Genomic DNA, 15,519 nt, shown 5'->3' with positions numbered 1-15,519 from the left:
GTGGGGGGAGGGGTAGAGAGGTGTTTGGGAGTGGCATGGTATGGTGAGTGTAAGTTGATTTTTTTTTCTTTTATTTTAATTTTCTTTTACTTTATCAGCTTGGTAAATTCCTGAGGCATAGAGGCTCTTGCTCTGTGGCCTTGGGTCACGGAGCCATGTTGAGGCTGGGCTCCCTGAAGAAACGAGAAGCCCGTGTCCCCATGTCAGGCTTGAGTTCTAATCTCCCTTCTCTTCCGCACGGCCTTTCTGATTCGGAGTAGATCCTTACCCGTGCGGTTTCAGGGGAGGGGAATGTGTCATTGCAGACCTTAAACACACTATTTCCAGTGCTCGCTGCCCTGACAGCGCTGAGCACACGAGTGTGCAGCCTCCCTGTGACCTGTGCCTCCCCCTTTTGACGTCCCCATGATTTTTACAAAGTCAGCTGTTGCAACCACAACATCTCCAATATTTGAGTAGTTATTTATTTGTCTATATATATATATATATATATATATGTATATATTTTACATTTTGAGTATTTAGATGCTACAAAGGACTTGGTGCTTTTACTATGAATTCTCCATTCTTGAGTTTATTTCTACTCTTCTCCGGGTGAGCGGGATTAGTTTTTTCGGGAATGGCTCTGGGAGACGCTGTTTCCCCTGGTGCCTCCGTGTCTGCGAACGTCCGTCTTTCTGCCGCGTCCCGAGCAGGAGACACAGCTCGCCGGCCACGGCATCTTCCTGCAGTAACGCCCCCCCACCCCCCCAACCCAAGGACAAGCCGGGCTGTGCTTCTTCCGTCCTTCCTCCCGAGGCTGGGTGGGGTGCCAGCCTGGCTCGGGCAGCCTGGTGGCCCCTGGAGGACGGGGACACGGTAGGAGGGAGGATCAGAGATCACCATCATTTAGAGGGAGAGACTTCGGCTGCCAATTTCAGGGCAGCTGAACAGCGGCTCTCCCTCTCCGCTCCTGCGTTTGGGATATTTGTTACTCTAAAAATATCTGCGTCTGCCGTGTGCGGCCACACGGGCTGTGCACTGCACGACTCCGGGGAATGTCATTCGTATAAACCACGGCGGTGTGCAGGGTGGCGGCCACGTAACCTCGGCCGGGAGCGGCCCTGGGTCACTGGGTTCTCTCATCCCAGTGCGCCCCGGCCCGCGGCCATTCTCATATCACCTCTATGAGTTCGTTCTCGGCCACATATCCCTATTCTAAGACGTTTTTTTTTTTTCCCCTCTATATTGGCTCATATTTTCCTTACATAAATGAATTTAAAGGGAAGCTTTCTATTACAACTGGAAATGGAAGAAATATATATATATAGAGAGAGATGCGTACACGTGTGCCTTTGTGTGTATGTCTGTGCATAAAACAAAACAATGTCATCCAATGCTAGCTGGATACTTTTGCCATCTCTCTCTCTCTCTCTCTCTCTCTCTCTTTTAAAAATAGAAGATTAGCAAGTGTTAACAGGCTATCACAAAACTGAAATTTCTCCTGGGACTAAGCTGGCGGGTTGGGAAGGGAGACTCCTTCCACTCGTGACGTGGTTCGATGTACCTCACCGCCACAGCCCTGTCATGAACCGCTTGTCGGACGCAGGAGGAAACACTGGCCCCGTCTGATACCCTCCGGCTGCATGAGTCTTCACAACACCTCCGCACGCTAGTCCAAGCCTTTCTCACCCTCTTTCACTACTGGGAAGTTTAATGCCACCTCAGAGAGGCCTTTGCTATGGCTGGACCCTCCTTTGGTTGGAGCAGACAGGGTCGTGCTCCTGAGACCCACTGGGCTTACTTCTGTGCCTTGGAGTCAAACAGAATGAGTCAGATCCTTCCTATAGTCCCCCCCCCACCCAAACAGGACTAAAGGTGGGGGCTCTGGAGTTAGAGCGCCCTGGGTGGAGTCCTAGATCCACCACTTACTATCTCTGTGCTTTTGGGTAAAGTACTCACCCTCACTGGGACTCAGTTTCTTCATCTGGTGGGAACGACACAGTGCCTCTTTCATACGGCTGTGATGAGGATTAGACAGGTTAGAGCATAAGGAGATTTAGAACAGTGCCTGGCACATAGTAAGTGCTCAGTAAACATTAGCTATTATTATTTTTGATAGCCAGGGACTGTGAGGTCCTTGTTCTTCCACACCTTCTGGATAAGAAGGCAGAGGACTCAAGTTCCAGCTTCAGCTCAGTATCTGACTCATGACAGGAACTTAAGCAACTCATGAGCCCTACCCAGGCCTTGGTTTTCACCTCTGGCGACTGAGGATGGCGGGCTCAGTGGTCCCTAATCCTCCCTCCTGTTGCTAGTTGATAACCCTGTGCTGAAGGGGAAGAGAAGGGAAGCCAGGACACAGGTGCTGTGGCCACAATCTCCCTGTGTCAGCCACACTGTGCCGGAGAAAAACAGCCCATAGCTCTCTCCCCGGTTTCTCCTTCAGAACACGCTTCTGGGGAGTGAGCTAGGATAGCACATTAAAGGACCTGTGCTAGTGTACAAGAAGGTCAGACAGGAGGCTGAGGTGTTGGGAAAACCAGGTTTGCCTGGCCTTAACAACCCAACATATGGGTGACATGGAAAAGTTCACAATAGCCTTTATCAAGCTCCCTTGAAAGGCAATGATGACAATAATTGTGAACACTTAACTGAGCCCTTGTCATCCACCAGCTGTCTCCATGTTTGACTACATTTGATCGGCAACTATGTATAAGGTAACACCACTGCTGTAATAATAAATACTGAGGTATCAGTTGATCAACACAGTAACCATTTATTTCTCTCTCATGTAACACTTCAATACAGGTGACTCTGGGGGTGACAGTACTCCTCTACACAGTACCTGGGGACCAGACAACTTCCATATTGCGCCTCCACCATTCCTAGCACCTTGGAGTCCTCTGCATCTGGATGGCCCATCCACTGTGTGAAAACCCTTTCTAGGAAGTGGCACACATCACTCACATTTTATTTATTTTTTTGTTAAAATGTTTTCATTGGTGGTGGGGGAAGAGAGAGAGAGACGCATCAACCCATTGTTTCACCTTGTTTCATTTAGTTGTGCACTCATTGGCTGCTTCTCATATGTGTCCTGACTGGGGATGGACCCAACAACCGTGGGGTACCAGGATGACGCTCTATCCACTGTGCCACCAGGCCAAGGACCATCGCTCATTTTAGAGGCAAAGAGTCACATGACCCCACCAGGATGCAAAGGATGCTGGGAAATATTGTGCCTGTCTGGGCGGGCACTTCCAACCCATAACTCCACACTACCAGAAGGAATAGCGCACTCTTTGGTGGATAGCTAGCTGTTTCTGTCACGTCTGATGGGATGGAGATGACAATTATCCCCACTTTACAGAGGAGGAAACTTGAACCTAAAGAGTCCGGTCTGCAAGTCGTCAGAGAGCCTGGAAGTGGCGAAGCGGAGATCTGAACTCAAGATTTTGTGAGTTCAAAGCCCTTCTATTTAATAACCACTACGGTGTTAATTTTAATAGGCATTTCGAATCTTCCGGCTGTAAAGTTCTGCAGAACAAATTCTTCCCTTTGGCTTACCCGCCACGCCCCAAATGCCCGAGCACGGTCGGTCTGGAGGCCCCAGTGACCTGCCGTCGTGATGCCAGGCAGGATCCCGGTCTCTGCTGTTTCATCCACTCGGACAAACGATTATCCCCAGAAAGTGAACCCACGTTTTGGAAACCTGCCAGAAATCGAGGCATGGTACCATCTGTAAGAGATAAATAAATCAAAATATCATCAGCAGATAAGTGTGTGCCATCTGCTGCCCTGTCAGATGAACTGGCAGAGGTCCCCCGGAGAATTCCAAGGAGGCACTTGCCAGGGCCCTGCCACAGCCGGAAGAGCGAGAGGAGGAGCCTCACGCGAGATCGGCCGGCGTTCTTCTTTGCTCCCTGCTCCCGGGGCTCAGCTCCTTGAGTCCAGCCGGTGGAGGCTCGCCCTTGTCCAACAGTTAAAATCCTTTCTCATCGGCCACGTTTGCTGGGGGTCGGGACCGAGTTCTCCTCTGCCCTGCCGGCATGTTGGAAGCACCCACTACAGAGAAAACTCGCCGCGCGCCTACCGAGAAGTTGAACTCTGTGGAATCCGGGTCTCAGGACCAGAGTCACATTCGGAACCAGCCCTGTGGGTCCTGCTGGCTGGGCATCTCGAAGTGCAGCCGCTCTCTGATGGCTGATTTTTGCTGCGACGTGTGGAGCCTTCTTCGGAGGGCACTTGAGACTTGCTTTAGTAAGCGTGGATAGTTCTAGAACCTGCTTTTCTCTGCCAAGAGGCAGTACAGAGCAGTGGTCAGAATGCTGTCTCAACTTGAATCCTGTCTCCACCACCAGCGGCGTGTCTCAGACCAGTTACTCAGGCTCCCCGTGCCTCCGTTTCTTCATCTGTGCAATGGGGGTGGTCGTTTGTAAAGCGCCTTGGGGCTGGCACAGGGTACGTGTGACCGGCCTGTTAGCAGATACTGTTCGCTGGCCGGCTTCGTGAGACCAGCGCTTCTACCGTCCTCTGTTGCCCCTCTGTTCCCCGGCCCCTCACTGTGGGTCTCCCAATGTCCTCCCGTCACCCCGAACTCCGTGGCAACCTCAACAACACCGTCTGGTGTGTGCGTGTGTGTGCGTGTGTGCGCGCGTGTGTGTGAGGGGTGGAATTAAGTCATGCTGCTCAGACCCGGGATCTGGGGACCCAGCCAAGGCTGCTGTGCCCCCCCCAGTGCCCCTCCATCTTGCTGCCTGTCTTCCTGCTGCCATCCAGGCCTGGGCTCCTGCCGGTTATGCCAAGGTCAACATGGCTGACCCTCAGCGGGCCGCACGCCTTCTGCCAGGCTCGGGCGTCTGCTTCTGGCCACCTCCCTGCGCCTGCCCGTGGTCCTGCCACGTCCCCTCCACCTGCTCGGCCCGCGGTGGCCCGAGCGCAGCCTCCTGTCTCTGGCCTGGGAAGGCGTCCAGGCTCTCTCTTTGGGAGGAGTGCAATGTGTCTCCACCCAGGAGCCAGAGAACGGGTCAAAAATAGCTTATTTCTGGAGCCAAGCACGGGGCAGCCGTTGTCACACACTTTCTTCTGTTTCGTCCTTTTTTTTTTTTTCTTTCTTTTGCGAGCCTGGAAAGCCGGGTACTCGGTGACTTCAGTTGAGTTAGGGAGGAAAAGGCTCAGGGAGGTGACACTCCTCCCTGGGGTCGTGTGGCTAGGAGGAGGCAGCAGAGGGGTTTGGACTCAGGTCTCGTGGCTCCGGAGCCCAGACAGCCCCGTGGGCCCTCCGCCTGCCGAGGAGGGGGTCCGAGAGTCCTGGTGAACGACCGTGGACGTGCGGGGGTCAGCGCACCAAGCCGGACCCCTGCAGTGTCGCCTGAGTTAAGTCCTCACTGAAGAAGACATCTTGTTTGCTGCCGTCACCTCACTGAGCCCTCGGGCAGCTCCATGAGGCTAGAAGGATCATTCTCTACTGGCCAGAACCTCAACCAAACAAAAACCACTGTTTCCACACAGCCCCACAGCCGGCAGCGGCAGACTGGGGACTTGAACTCAGGTCCGCGAGTGGCCACATCCCAGGCTGTTCCCCCAGGAGCGTGCCCGGCCCAACCCCCGCTGGCCCGGCGGCACCTGCCTCCCCTCGCTGTCCGCACACCCAGGCCTCTCCCTCCGGCAGCCGGACCTGGAGAAGGGAGCGCGAATGCGATTCCTGGAATCAGGCGTGAGCAGTGAGCCGGAGCGGAGGCAGCTGTGACCCGGCCGCTTGTATCCCGGGTGGATTCCTGGAAGCCTCGTCTCTGCGAAGGCCCGTGCCAGGTGCTCTTCGTGGGGGCGAGATCCGTGTGCCTGCAGACAAGCTCAAGCTGGTGCCTGGAGAGGGATCTCTGAGCCACGCACCCCCGCCTGGGCTCAGCCAGCGGGCGCAGACAGTGAGCGGGCCAGGGGTCCGCAGTGAGGGCAGGGCAGGGCCTCCTGGGTTGTGTCTTTTATTTCTCAGCTGCAGAAAGCCAACAACACCCCAGGGCCACAGGGTCTAGGAATAAATGACCTCGCGTTTGTCTTTTCTGAGCAGGAAGCAAACCTTTCAGAAAGATATTTAGATACAACTTTTGGGATTGGTTTCAAAATAACCCCATGGTGGTGAGGGCAGGAGTGTAGACGAGACAAGGCTAGCCATGGGGTGACAGTGATGGAGCCTGGGACTGATCTCTCTGCTTTTGCAAAAAATGGAAATTTTCCGCAATAAAATATGTTCAAAAGATATTTCGGAGATGCTTTATTTGCCCGATTCCAAGCAAGCTGGTCTGGCTGTAAGTGCCCTGGGGCTCTCGCCCACTTCTGGACGGGTCAGTGCATTGAATGACGGGAAGAGCTTTGGAAAAACACAGACCCGTCCTGGCCCAGGAGTTCAGTTGTTAGAGCCTCATCCTGAGGCACCAAGGTTGTGGGTTTGGTCCCCGGTCAGGGCACATCCAAGAACCAACCAGTGAATATATAAATAAGTGGAGCGACAAATTGATCTCTCTTTCTCTCTCTTTCTATGATTAAAAAAAAAGGCAAACCAATAAATAAAACAAGAAAAGAAAAGAAAAATACAGACTTGGGTCCAGTCCTGATTTTACCTCTGGGCTGTGACCTTGAGTGGGTCACTTTGCCCGTGTGAGCCTCAGTTTCCTCATCTTTACAATGGGGATGGATACTGACCTTACGTAATGTGATGTGTGCCAAGTTCTCAGCACGGTGCCCGGCCTGGACCCTCCGTGGGTCACTGGACCCTAAGTCTCAGGCAACGTGACCCGCTCCAACTTCACCCGCTGGTGGAGAAACCTGTCATTTAAACCCCAGGAGGGCCAAGCCAGAGGCTGCAGGATGTGCCCAAGGTAGAAGGTGACAATATAATGAGATATACTGCAAAAAAAATTCACTGCAAATTCAGAGCAGGGACGCATTTTTTTTTTGGCACAGGGCAGGCGGCTGGTGAACAGAGCAGGCTTCGCGGTGGGGAGTGGGGTGGGCATTTGAGCAGAGTCTTGAAGGCTGAGATGGTTCAGACGCGGAGAAACAGGGGAGAAGACGTGAGGCTTAGAGGGGGGCAAGGCGGGGAAGTCTGTGTGAACCAGCCAGCGCAGAGCAACAGAGAAGGGGGCCCGGGGGTGGAGGGCGGCAGTCAGATGTCGTGTGTGTGTGTGTGTGTGTGTGTGTGTGGGGGGGGGGTGATGGCCAGCCCTCCCAGGTCTCTGCCGCATGGCGGGTGTGAGGCGGGCGATGGCTGCCCATGGCTGCCCTCGGGGCCACCTCTGCTTCCCTGGGTAGTGAAGATGCCCACTTTCTGTTCATCTCTTCCTCTAGATGGGCCGCGAGCCACTCCAGTGCCCACTTCCCCTTCTCGCCTTCGCCTGCCGGTGTGGGGGCCATACCTTCAGGAATCTGCACAGTCCCTACTGTGGTGTAATTCTCGATAAAGGCAATTTATGGAATGCTCTTCGTAAATAAATAAATGCTCTTCACAATTGTGTCCAGAACACCTGCTACTGTCCCTGGCTTTGAGGACACAGCAGGGCGTGAGACATACGTGGTCACAGAGCTTCTGTCTGTTGGTGAAAACATGGGGCCTCCAAGTGGCAGGGACACCGCCTGCCAGCTACTTAGAAGAGCCAGGGAACGCCCTCCTGTGGGGCTAGGGTTCCGAGCAGCTGGCACAGACACTCGAGTGACAGGACGGAGCTCCACAAGAGTGGGGACTTGTCTGTTGGTTGACTGCTGCACCCCAGAGCCTAGAACAGTGCCTGGCATGTAGCAGGTGCTCTATAAACGATGGTTGAATACAATTGCATTAATGCTAAACTGTGAAAGAGACCAGAAAGCCAGGTGGGGGGTGAGAGTGATGGGTGAGGAGGCGTACATGAGGGCGGCCTTGGGTAGGGTGGTGTGCAGGGCAGCGCCCCCTTCACCTCCGCTCCGCTGCACCATGGGAGACTGCTCTGCACAGACGGAACGGCCCGGACTCCTGGGCCCTCTGGTTTCTCCTTGGATCTGGCCAGTGGGAGGCACCGGCAGGACGTCAGAGGGCAGAAGGAGAGACAGGAGGGGGTAGTTCTCCCCTTCTCTCCCTCATTCTCTCTCTGTTGAGGTTTTGATGGCAACTGCACTTCTCTAAAAGTGTGGTCCCAAAACAGCAGCATCAGCAGCCCTGGGAACCTGCTTTTGTTTTGTTTTGTTTTGTTTTTAAAGTGAGAGGAGGGGAGATAGGCAGACTCCCGCATGCACCCCGACCGGGATCCAACCGGCAACCCCTGTCTTGGGCTGATGCTCGAATCAGCTGAGCTATATTTAGCACCTGAGGCTGACGCTTGGACCATGGAGCCATCCTTAACGTCCAGGGCCGACGCTCGAACCAATTGAGGCACTGGCTATGAGAGGGGAAGAGGAAGAGGAGGGGGAGAAGGGAGGGAGAGGGAAGCAGGTGGTTGCTTCTTCTGTGTGCCCTGAGTCGAACCCGGGACGTCCACACACCAGGCCAACGCTCTATGCACTGAGCCAACCAGCCAGGGCCAGGAACCTGTGAAAATGCAGATTCTCAGACTCCACCCTGGAAGTTTTGGTTCTGACTCTTGCTTCAGTGGACAAAGCTTCTTCAGGGCACCACCTCTCTCCCAGGCTCCTTGCCCCACCGCGTCCCTCCGGGTGGGGGAGGTGCGGCTCCTGTGTGGTTGGTCCCCCCCACCCCTCTGGGAGCAGTCTCTGCACTCGGTGGTCTTCAGTGAGGCCCTCCCAGGCGCCATTGGCTTTTTTTTCTGGGAGCCCGACGGGTGCAGATGGCCTACGTGTCAATCCGTATTCTATTAGACAGGGCACACCCTCCGCAGGCCACCCTGTCCCCAGAGGTGTGCCTCAGTCCTGGCTGGCCGCTGCGAGCTCCTGAGTTGGTCACTGCTGTGTCGGGGCTGGGTTCCACGTCCCATCTGCTGGCCACCAGCCTCAGAGCAAGGTCCACGGTGAGGACCCCGGTGCAGATGTTTCCCTTTGAAGCTCTGGTGGATGTATTGATAAATACAGCCTTTCGCTCCTGTAGGCACGGAGTGTCCCGTGACTTTATGTCGCTGGTCCCATGGGACTGACTTTCCGTTCTCCAGGGTGAGAAATCCACCACGTGCTTGAGGTTGCCTCCCAGTCCCCAGATCACGTGAGGTTTTCAGAACATGGGGCGAGCCCTCCGGTCCTCTCCTGCCCTCCTCTCCCCCTGGCTGATGTTTCCTAGCCTCGTGGGGGCTCTGGGACCCTCCCTGGCCTGCAGGACTTCTGCAGAGCCTGTGACCTCTGACCACAGCGTCCAGCTCTCCCAGGCCGTTTTCCTGAGAGTCACCGACATCTCAGGGGGCCAGGGAGGTCCTGCTGCTCACAGATCCTCAGAACACTTCTCCCCGGGGTCAGCTGACTCCATCCTCCTCCAGAACACTGACGTGGGGCCCTGCGTTGCCCTCCCGTGGGCCCCTGGGAACACAGCAGACCTTACGGAACCCTCCTTCCTGGGAAGCAGAGGCTAACCCTCATTCACCTTCTTGATCTTCGTAGCTCCCTGTGAGTCCGAGGGCGTCGGATGACGTGGGTTTGGAGCAGACAATGGAAGGTGCAGGGGCCACCCCCGGGCAAGGCCTGCAGGGGAGCCCAGTCATCCCCGGGGTTGCCACTTGGAGGTCTGAGCTCCCGTCCTCTGAGCTACTCTAGCTGCACCGCCTGGTGGTCGACACCAACCCCTACTGATCCACCCTGTGATAAGCACCATAGAAACACTAGCACTGGTGATTTTCACTTTTTATAGGTAGGGAAACTGAGGCACCACAAGGTTAACGTCGATGTCGCACATGTAGTAAGTGATGGAGTCAGGCTGAGCCACGGACAGGTGTGGTCCTGGCCCCATGATAGTGGTCTGGGCATCAGTCTCGTTCCGCCTCCATCAGTCTGCCGAGGACCGGGTCCTGGGTCCCCTCTGACCCATGTGTAGATGGTGATGACAAGGGCCACCGTCTCCTTCTCCAGGTGTCGTGTTTAAGCTCTTGCCCGCGTTGAGTCTTTACAGCTCCCCTGCAGGTGCTGTGCCCATTTCACAGTGAAGGAAATCAAGGCATAGAGGCTGGGGACTCGTGTGGCAGGAAGTGACAGAGCTAGGATTTGAACCCAGTTCCAGAGCTCAGGCCCGTGGTCATCTGCTCTCCTGTTCCACAGGCCACACTGTGGCTGAAAGGAGAGTCCAGGGCACTGGCGGGAGCTCTCACTAAAATGTCTTCCTGTTGTTTTTCTAATGCTGGAAACAGAGTTATTTACAAGTCAGATTGGAGTGTGACTCTCACCCTGGCTGCGTGTTGGAATCACCTGGGGAGATGAAAAAACCCACTGATGTGTGGCCTGACACTGACCAATTACACCGGGGTCTGTGTGGGCGGGGCCTGAGCTTCCCAGAGCTGAGGACCACTTAGTGACCTTTAGGATTCTTCCCAGCTTTCAAGTTCGTGGTTTGTGGAAGGCAACCAGCTTCATGCTGTAAGTCTTCAGTTTTATATCCAAATGAAACCCCTTAGTTAAACACAGAAATTTGATAATAATTGACAAAAATGTTAATGTTTTAAGGGCCACTTTTGAAAACAATAAGCCAAAATAGTATAGTTTGATATCTTTATTATTATTATTATTTTTAAATTTATTTATCGATTTTAGAGAGAGAGGAAGGGCGAGAGAGAGAGAGAGAGAGAGAGAGAGAGGGAGGGAGAGAGAGGGAGAGAAACATCAATCTGTTCCTCTATGTGCCCTGACCAGGGATCGAACCCACGACCTTTGTGTATCAGGATGACCCTTTAACCAACTGAGCTATCTCCCCAGGGCCAGTTTGATATCTTTTTCTCAAATGGGTCGCTGACCTTTATCATGGAGAGTGAGGGTTTGAAGACAAAAACCCCTTCTGTGTTTGGATTTCAGTTATTAGAGCTAACCGTTGAACTCTCGGGTCTTCCGTATGTCGTCACTAGGGTTTTCCCTTAAGCCTAAACGTTGTCCTGTCTAGGCCGTGTGGGCCAAGCTTAACCGTCTCTGCTCGAGCATCTCCAGTGCAGTTTCCCACGTAGCAGAAATAGACGCGAGAGAGCCGGTTAATTTGATGTGGGTGAGTCTCCCTTATCTGCAGGGAGCAGGTTTCCCTGATACACAGCAGCACTGCATTGTGGGGCCGGCCGGCAGCTGCGGGACATCCTGTCCTAGGCGATGGGAGCAGCTAGCTGGAAAAGCCTCAGGGCGTGGGCTGGGGAGTCTATGGACCAGAACGCTTGGAGGCTCAGTTTGCTTGTCTCTACAACGGGGATTCTCAGAGCCACATCGCAGGTTATGGGGATTAAAGAGAAGGCAAGCACATTTTGCAATAAAACCGCTCAACGAGCTAGGAAAAGAAAGGAATCTTCTCAGCCTGATAAAGAGTATCTGTGAAAAGCCTATGGTTAACGTCGTATTTAATGGGAAAAGAATGAATGCTTTTTCCCCTACGATCAGGACCAAAAAGAAGGACATCTGCTCTTGACACCTCTATTCAACATGATACTGCAGGTTTTAACCAGAACACTTAGGCAAGAAAAGGAAATAAAAGACATTGAGATTGGAAAAGAAGAAAAACTCTCCCTCTTTGTAGATGACATGCTGGGAGAAAATATAGTAAATCCTAAGACTTCCACTAAAAAACTGTTAGAATGAATAAACGAGTTCACGAGGATTGCAGGGTACACGGTCAATATGCAAAAATGAATCACATTTGTGTACACTAGCAATGAACCATCAGAAAATTAAATTAAGAAAAACAATTCCATTTATAATAGCATCAAAAAGAATAAAATACTCAGGGCAAAAAAAAAATCTAACAAAATAAGTGCAAAAGTTATATTCCACAAACTACAAAGCATTATTGAAAGAAATTAAAGAAGATCTACATAAATGAAAAGACATCCCATGTTCATGGATTAGAAGACTTAATGTTGTTAGGATGGCAATACTCCCAAAATTGACCTACAGATTTAGTGCAATCCCTACCAGAATTACAACTTTTTTTTTTTTTTTACAAAAATTAACAAGTTGATTCTAAAAATTCATATTTAGAATGCAAGGGACCCAGAATAGCCAAAATTGTTTAAAAAATGAAAAGCAAAGTTGGAGGACTCACACTCCCTAATTTCAAAACTTACTATAAAGTTACGATAATCAAAACTGTGTGGTACCTATATAAGAATAGACATATAGATCAATGGGATAGAATTGACAGTATAAAAAAAAAACCACCCTCACATGTACAGTCAATTAATTTTTGACAAGTGTACCAAGATGGCTCAATGGGGAAAGAACATCCTTTCAACAAATGGGACAAATGGATGTCAATATGCAAAAGAATGAAGCTGGGCTCCTTTCATGCACTGTACACACATATAAACTTCAGGTGGATAATAGACGGAAAGGGAAGAGTTAAAATGATAAAACTCTAAGAATAAGATTAAGTCTTTATGGTTTGGGGTTAAGCAAAGCTTTCTTAGATATGACAGAAGAAAAGCACAAGCAACAACAACAACAAAAAAAATAGATACTTTTTTTTTAGGTGAGAGGAAGGAAGAGAGTGAGGCAGATTCCTGCACGTGCCTCGACTGGGATCCACCTGGCAACTCCATCTAGGGCCGATGCTCGGGTACTGAGCTATTTTTTAGCAACTGAGGCTGATGCGCTTGGATCTCGGCACCCAGGGCCACCCTTGAACCAATCAAGCCACTGGCTGTGGGGGGAGAAGAGAGAAAGAAAGGGGAGAAGGAGTGGGGGGGGGGAGGAGAAGCAGATGGTTGCCTCTCCTGTGTGCCCTGACCAGGAATCAAACCTGGGATGTCCACTGAGCCACTGGCCAGGGCCAGATACATTTTTTTAAAATTAAAGAAATCTAAATTCATTAAAATTTAAAACTCTGACACTTCAAAGAATACCATAAAAAAAAAAAGTGGAAAGACTGTTCACAGAATGGGAGAAAAATATATGCATATAAGATTTTATGATAAGGTACTTGTATGCAAAATATATAAAGAATGCTGAAACTCATAGAAGGGTTCTGGACAGAGAAATGGGGTCATCTCAGGTGATCACAGGCTCCTTCTGATCCCCTTGTGGATAAGAGCAGAAACGGAGCAGTGCAGACGCTTCCACAGCGACCCAGGAGGGAGCTGACGGTGGCTGGGCCAGCGGAGGTGACGAGAGAGGGTCGGGTTCTAGACGCCCTGTGAAGCTGGAGCCACGGCTCCCAGGTGGAGGGGTGAGAGAGAGGGAGAGACTGAGGCTGTGGCCGGGGCACCTGCGAGGTGCAGCTGCCATTTTCTGAGCTGGGGATGCACTGAGGACGTGAGGCCTGTCCTTGTGGGGTTACAGCATGTGGGCCCTCCATCCAAGAATCCCACACAGAGCAAGAATGACAGGTGATGGGTGCCCTACAGGAGCAGGCCCGGGTGCTGTGAGAGCTTATACTGGGGGGGTGGGGGGGGTTAGTGTTCTCTGGCTGGGGGAACAGCATGGCTGAAGCCCTCGCGGTAGGAGGGAACTGGGGACACGGGAGCTGAGAGGAAGGAGGGAGGGGGTGTGGATGAGAGGCCACCGGAGGCCAGTCCTGGGTCCACGCGGACAGTATGGGCTTTATCTTTTGGGAGAAGATCAGAGGGTTTGGGGCAGGAGTGGGCATACCTGCGTGTGTCTGTGTGTGTTTGATGAGATCAGAGCTGCGTGTTTTGAAAACATCCCTCTGGCTTCAGTGTGGAGACCGGATTGGACGGAGGTCAGAGTGGATGGAGGCCAGGGGAGCGCAGCGAGGGGCTGGGGCCCTCATGGGGGGGGGGCGGGGGGGCGGGGAAAAGGACCAGGGGCTTTGAGGGGGTGGGGGTGGGGGTGACCGCGCTGGATCGGGTTGGGAGGTGAGAGAGGAGGCGGCATCACGGGGGGGGGGGGGGGGGGGGGCTGCCCGCGTCCTGCGGGGACGTTCTCTTTCCAGGAACAGGGTTAGGGACACTCGGGGTTGGGGGGTGCGCAGCCATAGGGCTCCCGGGCGGGAGGGACGAAAGCCTACGGTGTGCATTTTTCTTACGTTCTGAAAACCCTTCTTCTCTTTTCCAAGGTGAAAAATGCCGCAGTTTCATTGACCTGGCCCCGGCTTCGGAGAAAGGTAAGCGTGGCCCTGCTCGGGGCGCGGGTCTCCGCTCTCGGGGGACACTCGTCCGGGTGGCAGCCGCAGCCCGCAGCCCAGTGCGAGCGTCTCCCTCCGCAGACCTGGCCGTGGCGCCGGGGAGCCGGGACCCGCTGCGGAGCTGGAGTTTCTCAAACAGAGGGTGGTGGGGGGGGGGGGCGTGCTGATCATCGCTCTTCCTGACTTCCAGGGCACACTGGGACGAGGTAGGAGGTCGGGTGTGTGAGGGAGCTGGGGTCAGGCAAGACCTCGGGTTGGAGGGGGGCGGGGGGACTCAATGTCCCGTCTCTGTCATCGGCAGGTGGGGGGAGTTCCAGGCCGCCTGGGCGCTGCGGTGCAGAGAGGTCTCGCTGGTACACAGGGCCGGATGGCAGAGACTCGGAGCCCACGGCTGAGTGTGGAGGGTGCAGCAGGGAGGGTTAGATTTAGCTGCCAGTTAGAGTAGGGATCCGAAACACCAGGCTTCCGTGGAGGAGTTTACTTATCTCTCTTATAAAAGTTTGAAAGTTGGCAGTCAGGGAGGCTCAGCTCCACGGATCCAGGGCCCAGCCCCCCTGACCCTCTCCATCATCCCTGCGGCCTTTGTCTGCATGACCTTAGACAGTGGAGAGAGCTCCCCAGCCGGCACCTCCGCATTCTAGGTCGCAGGGTGGACCCAGGGCAAAGGAGACAGGCCGAACTTGCAGGTCTACTTGGAGGTTCCCAGAACCTGCTCATATCTCCTTGGCTAGAACTTGATCACGTGGCCACACTTAGCTGCAAGGGAGGCTGGAAAATGAGGTCTTTATCATGGGCAACTCTGTGTTCAGCTAAAGTTCAGGGGTTTTGTGATTATGGATACTGGATGATTCACTGCCACAGGACCATGGGGTGTGGCTGCCACCCCTCTGCCACCCGGGAGAACATCTGTCAGGACAGAGCAAGCATGCCGGTGTCTTCACACAACTTGGAGATGAGAGTAGGGCTCCGGTCCTGGGAGCTGGGGGACGGGGGGGGGACACTGAAGCGGAAGTCCAGTCATATAAACTGTCTCAACATGGGGGGCCTTGGCGTGCTTGGCCTCGAGGGGGATTCTTAAGTCCAGGACGTGTGGCCACTGCACCGCTGATGGTAGGACTGAACTCGTGGTCTCCCTGTGGTGTCAGGAGGTTCAGGGACCTGGAGGGCTGCATCTGACCCCTCCTAGTGGGTCACGGAGGCTGGTGACACTCCGGTCTCGCAGACACCGACTCCTTGGGGAGCTCCAGCCAGGTGGTATGTGGTGAGGCTGAGGGACACATGACAGGGAACCCACGGGGCCCTCAGGCTGC

At 53.5% G+C, this 15,519-nt stretch overlaps 1 protein-coding gene across 2 annotated transcripts in view; it reads left to right on the top strand.

Annotated features, from left to right (window-relative positions):
- GSG1L (GSG1 like) overlaps positions 1 to 15,519 on the top strand; it is a 219,235-nt gene that overhangs the window by 59,290 nt on the left and 144,426 nt on the right. For both annotated transcript variants that reach the window (XM_066383179.1, XM_066383178.1), the window contains exon 2: positions 14,141 to 14,188. In XM_066383179.1, the coding sequence (XP_066239276.1) occupies positions 14,141 to 14,188 (48 nt within the window). The remainder of the gene's footprint in view (positions 1 to 14,140; positions 14,189 to 15,519) is intronic.

Source organism: Saccopteryx leptura, chromosome 4 (genome assembly GCF_036850995.1).
Source record: "Saccopteryx leptura isolate mSacLep1 chromosome 4, mSacLep1_pri_phased_curated, whole genome shotgun sequence".
NCBI lineage: Eukaryota > Metazoa > Chordata > Mammalia > Chiroptera > Emballonuridae > Saccopteryx > Saccopteryx leptura.
Note: the sequence above shows the minus strand (reverse complement) of the source record. Positions and strands in the feature narration are given on the sequence as shown.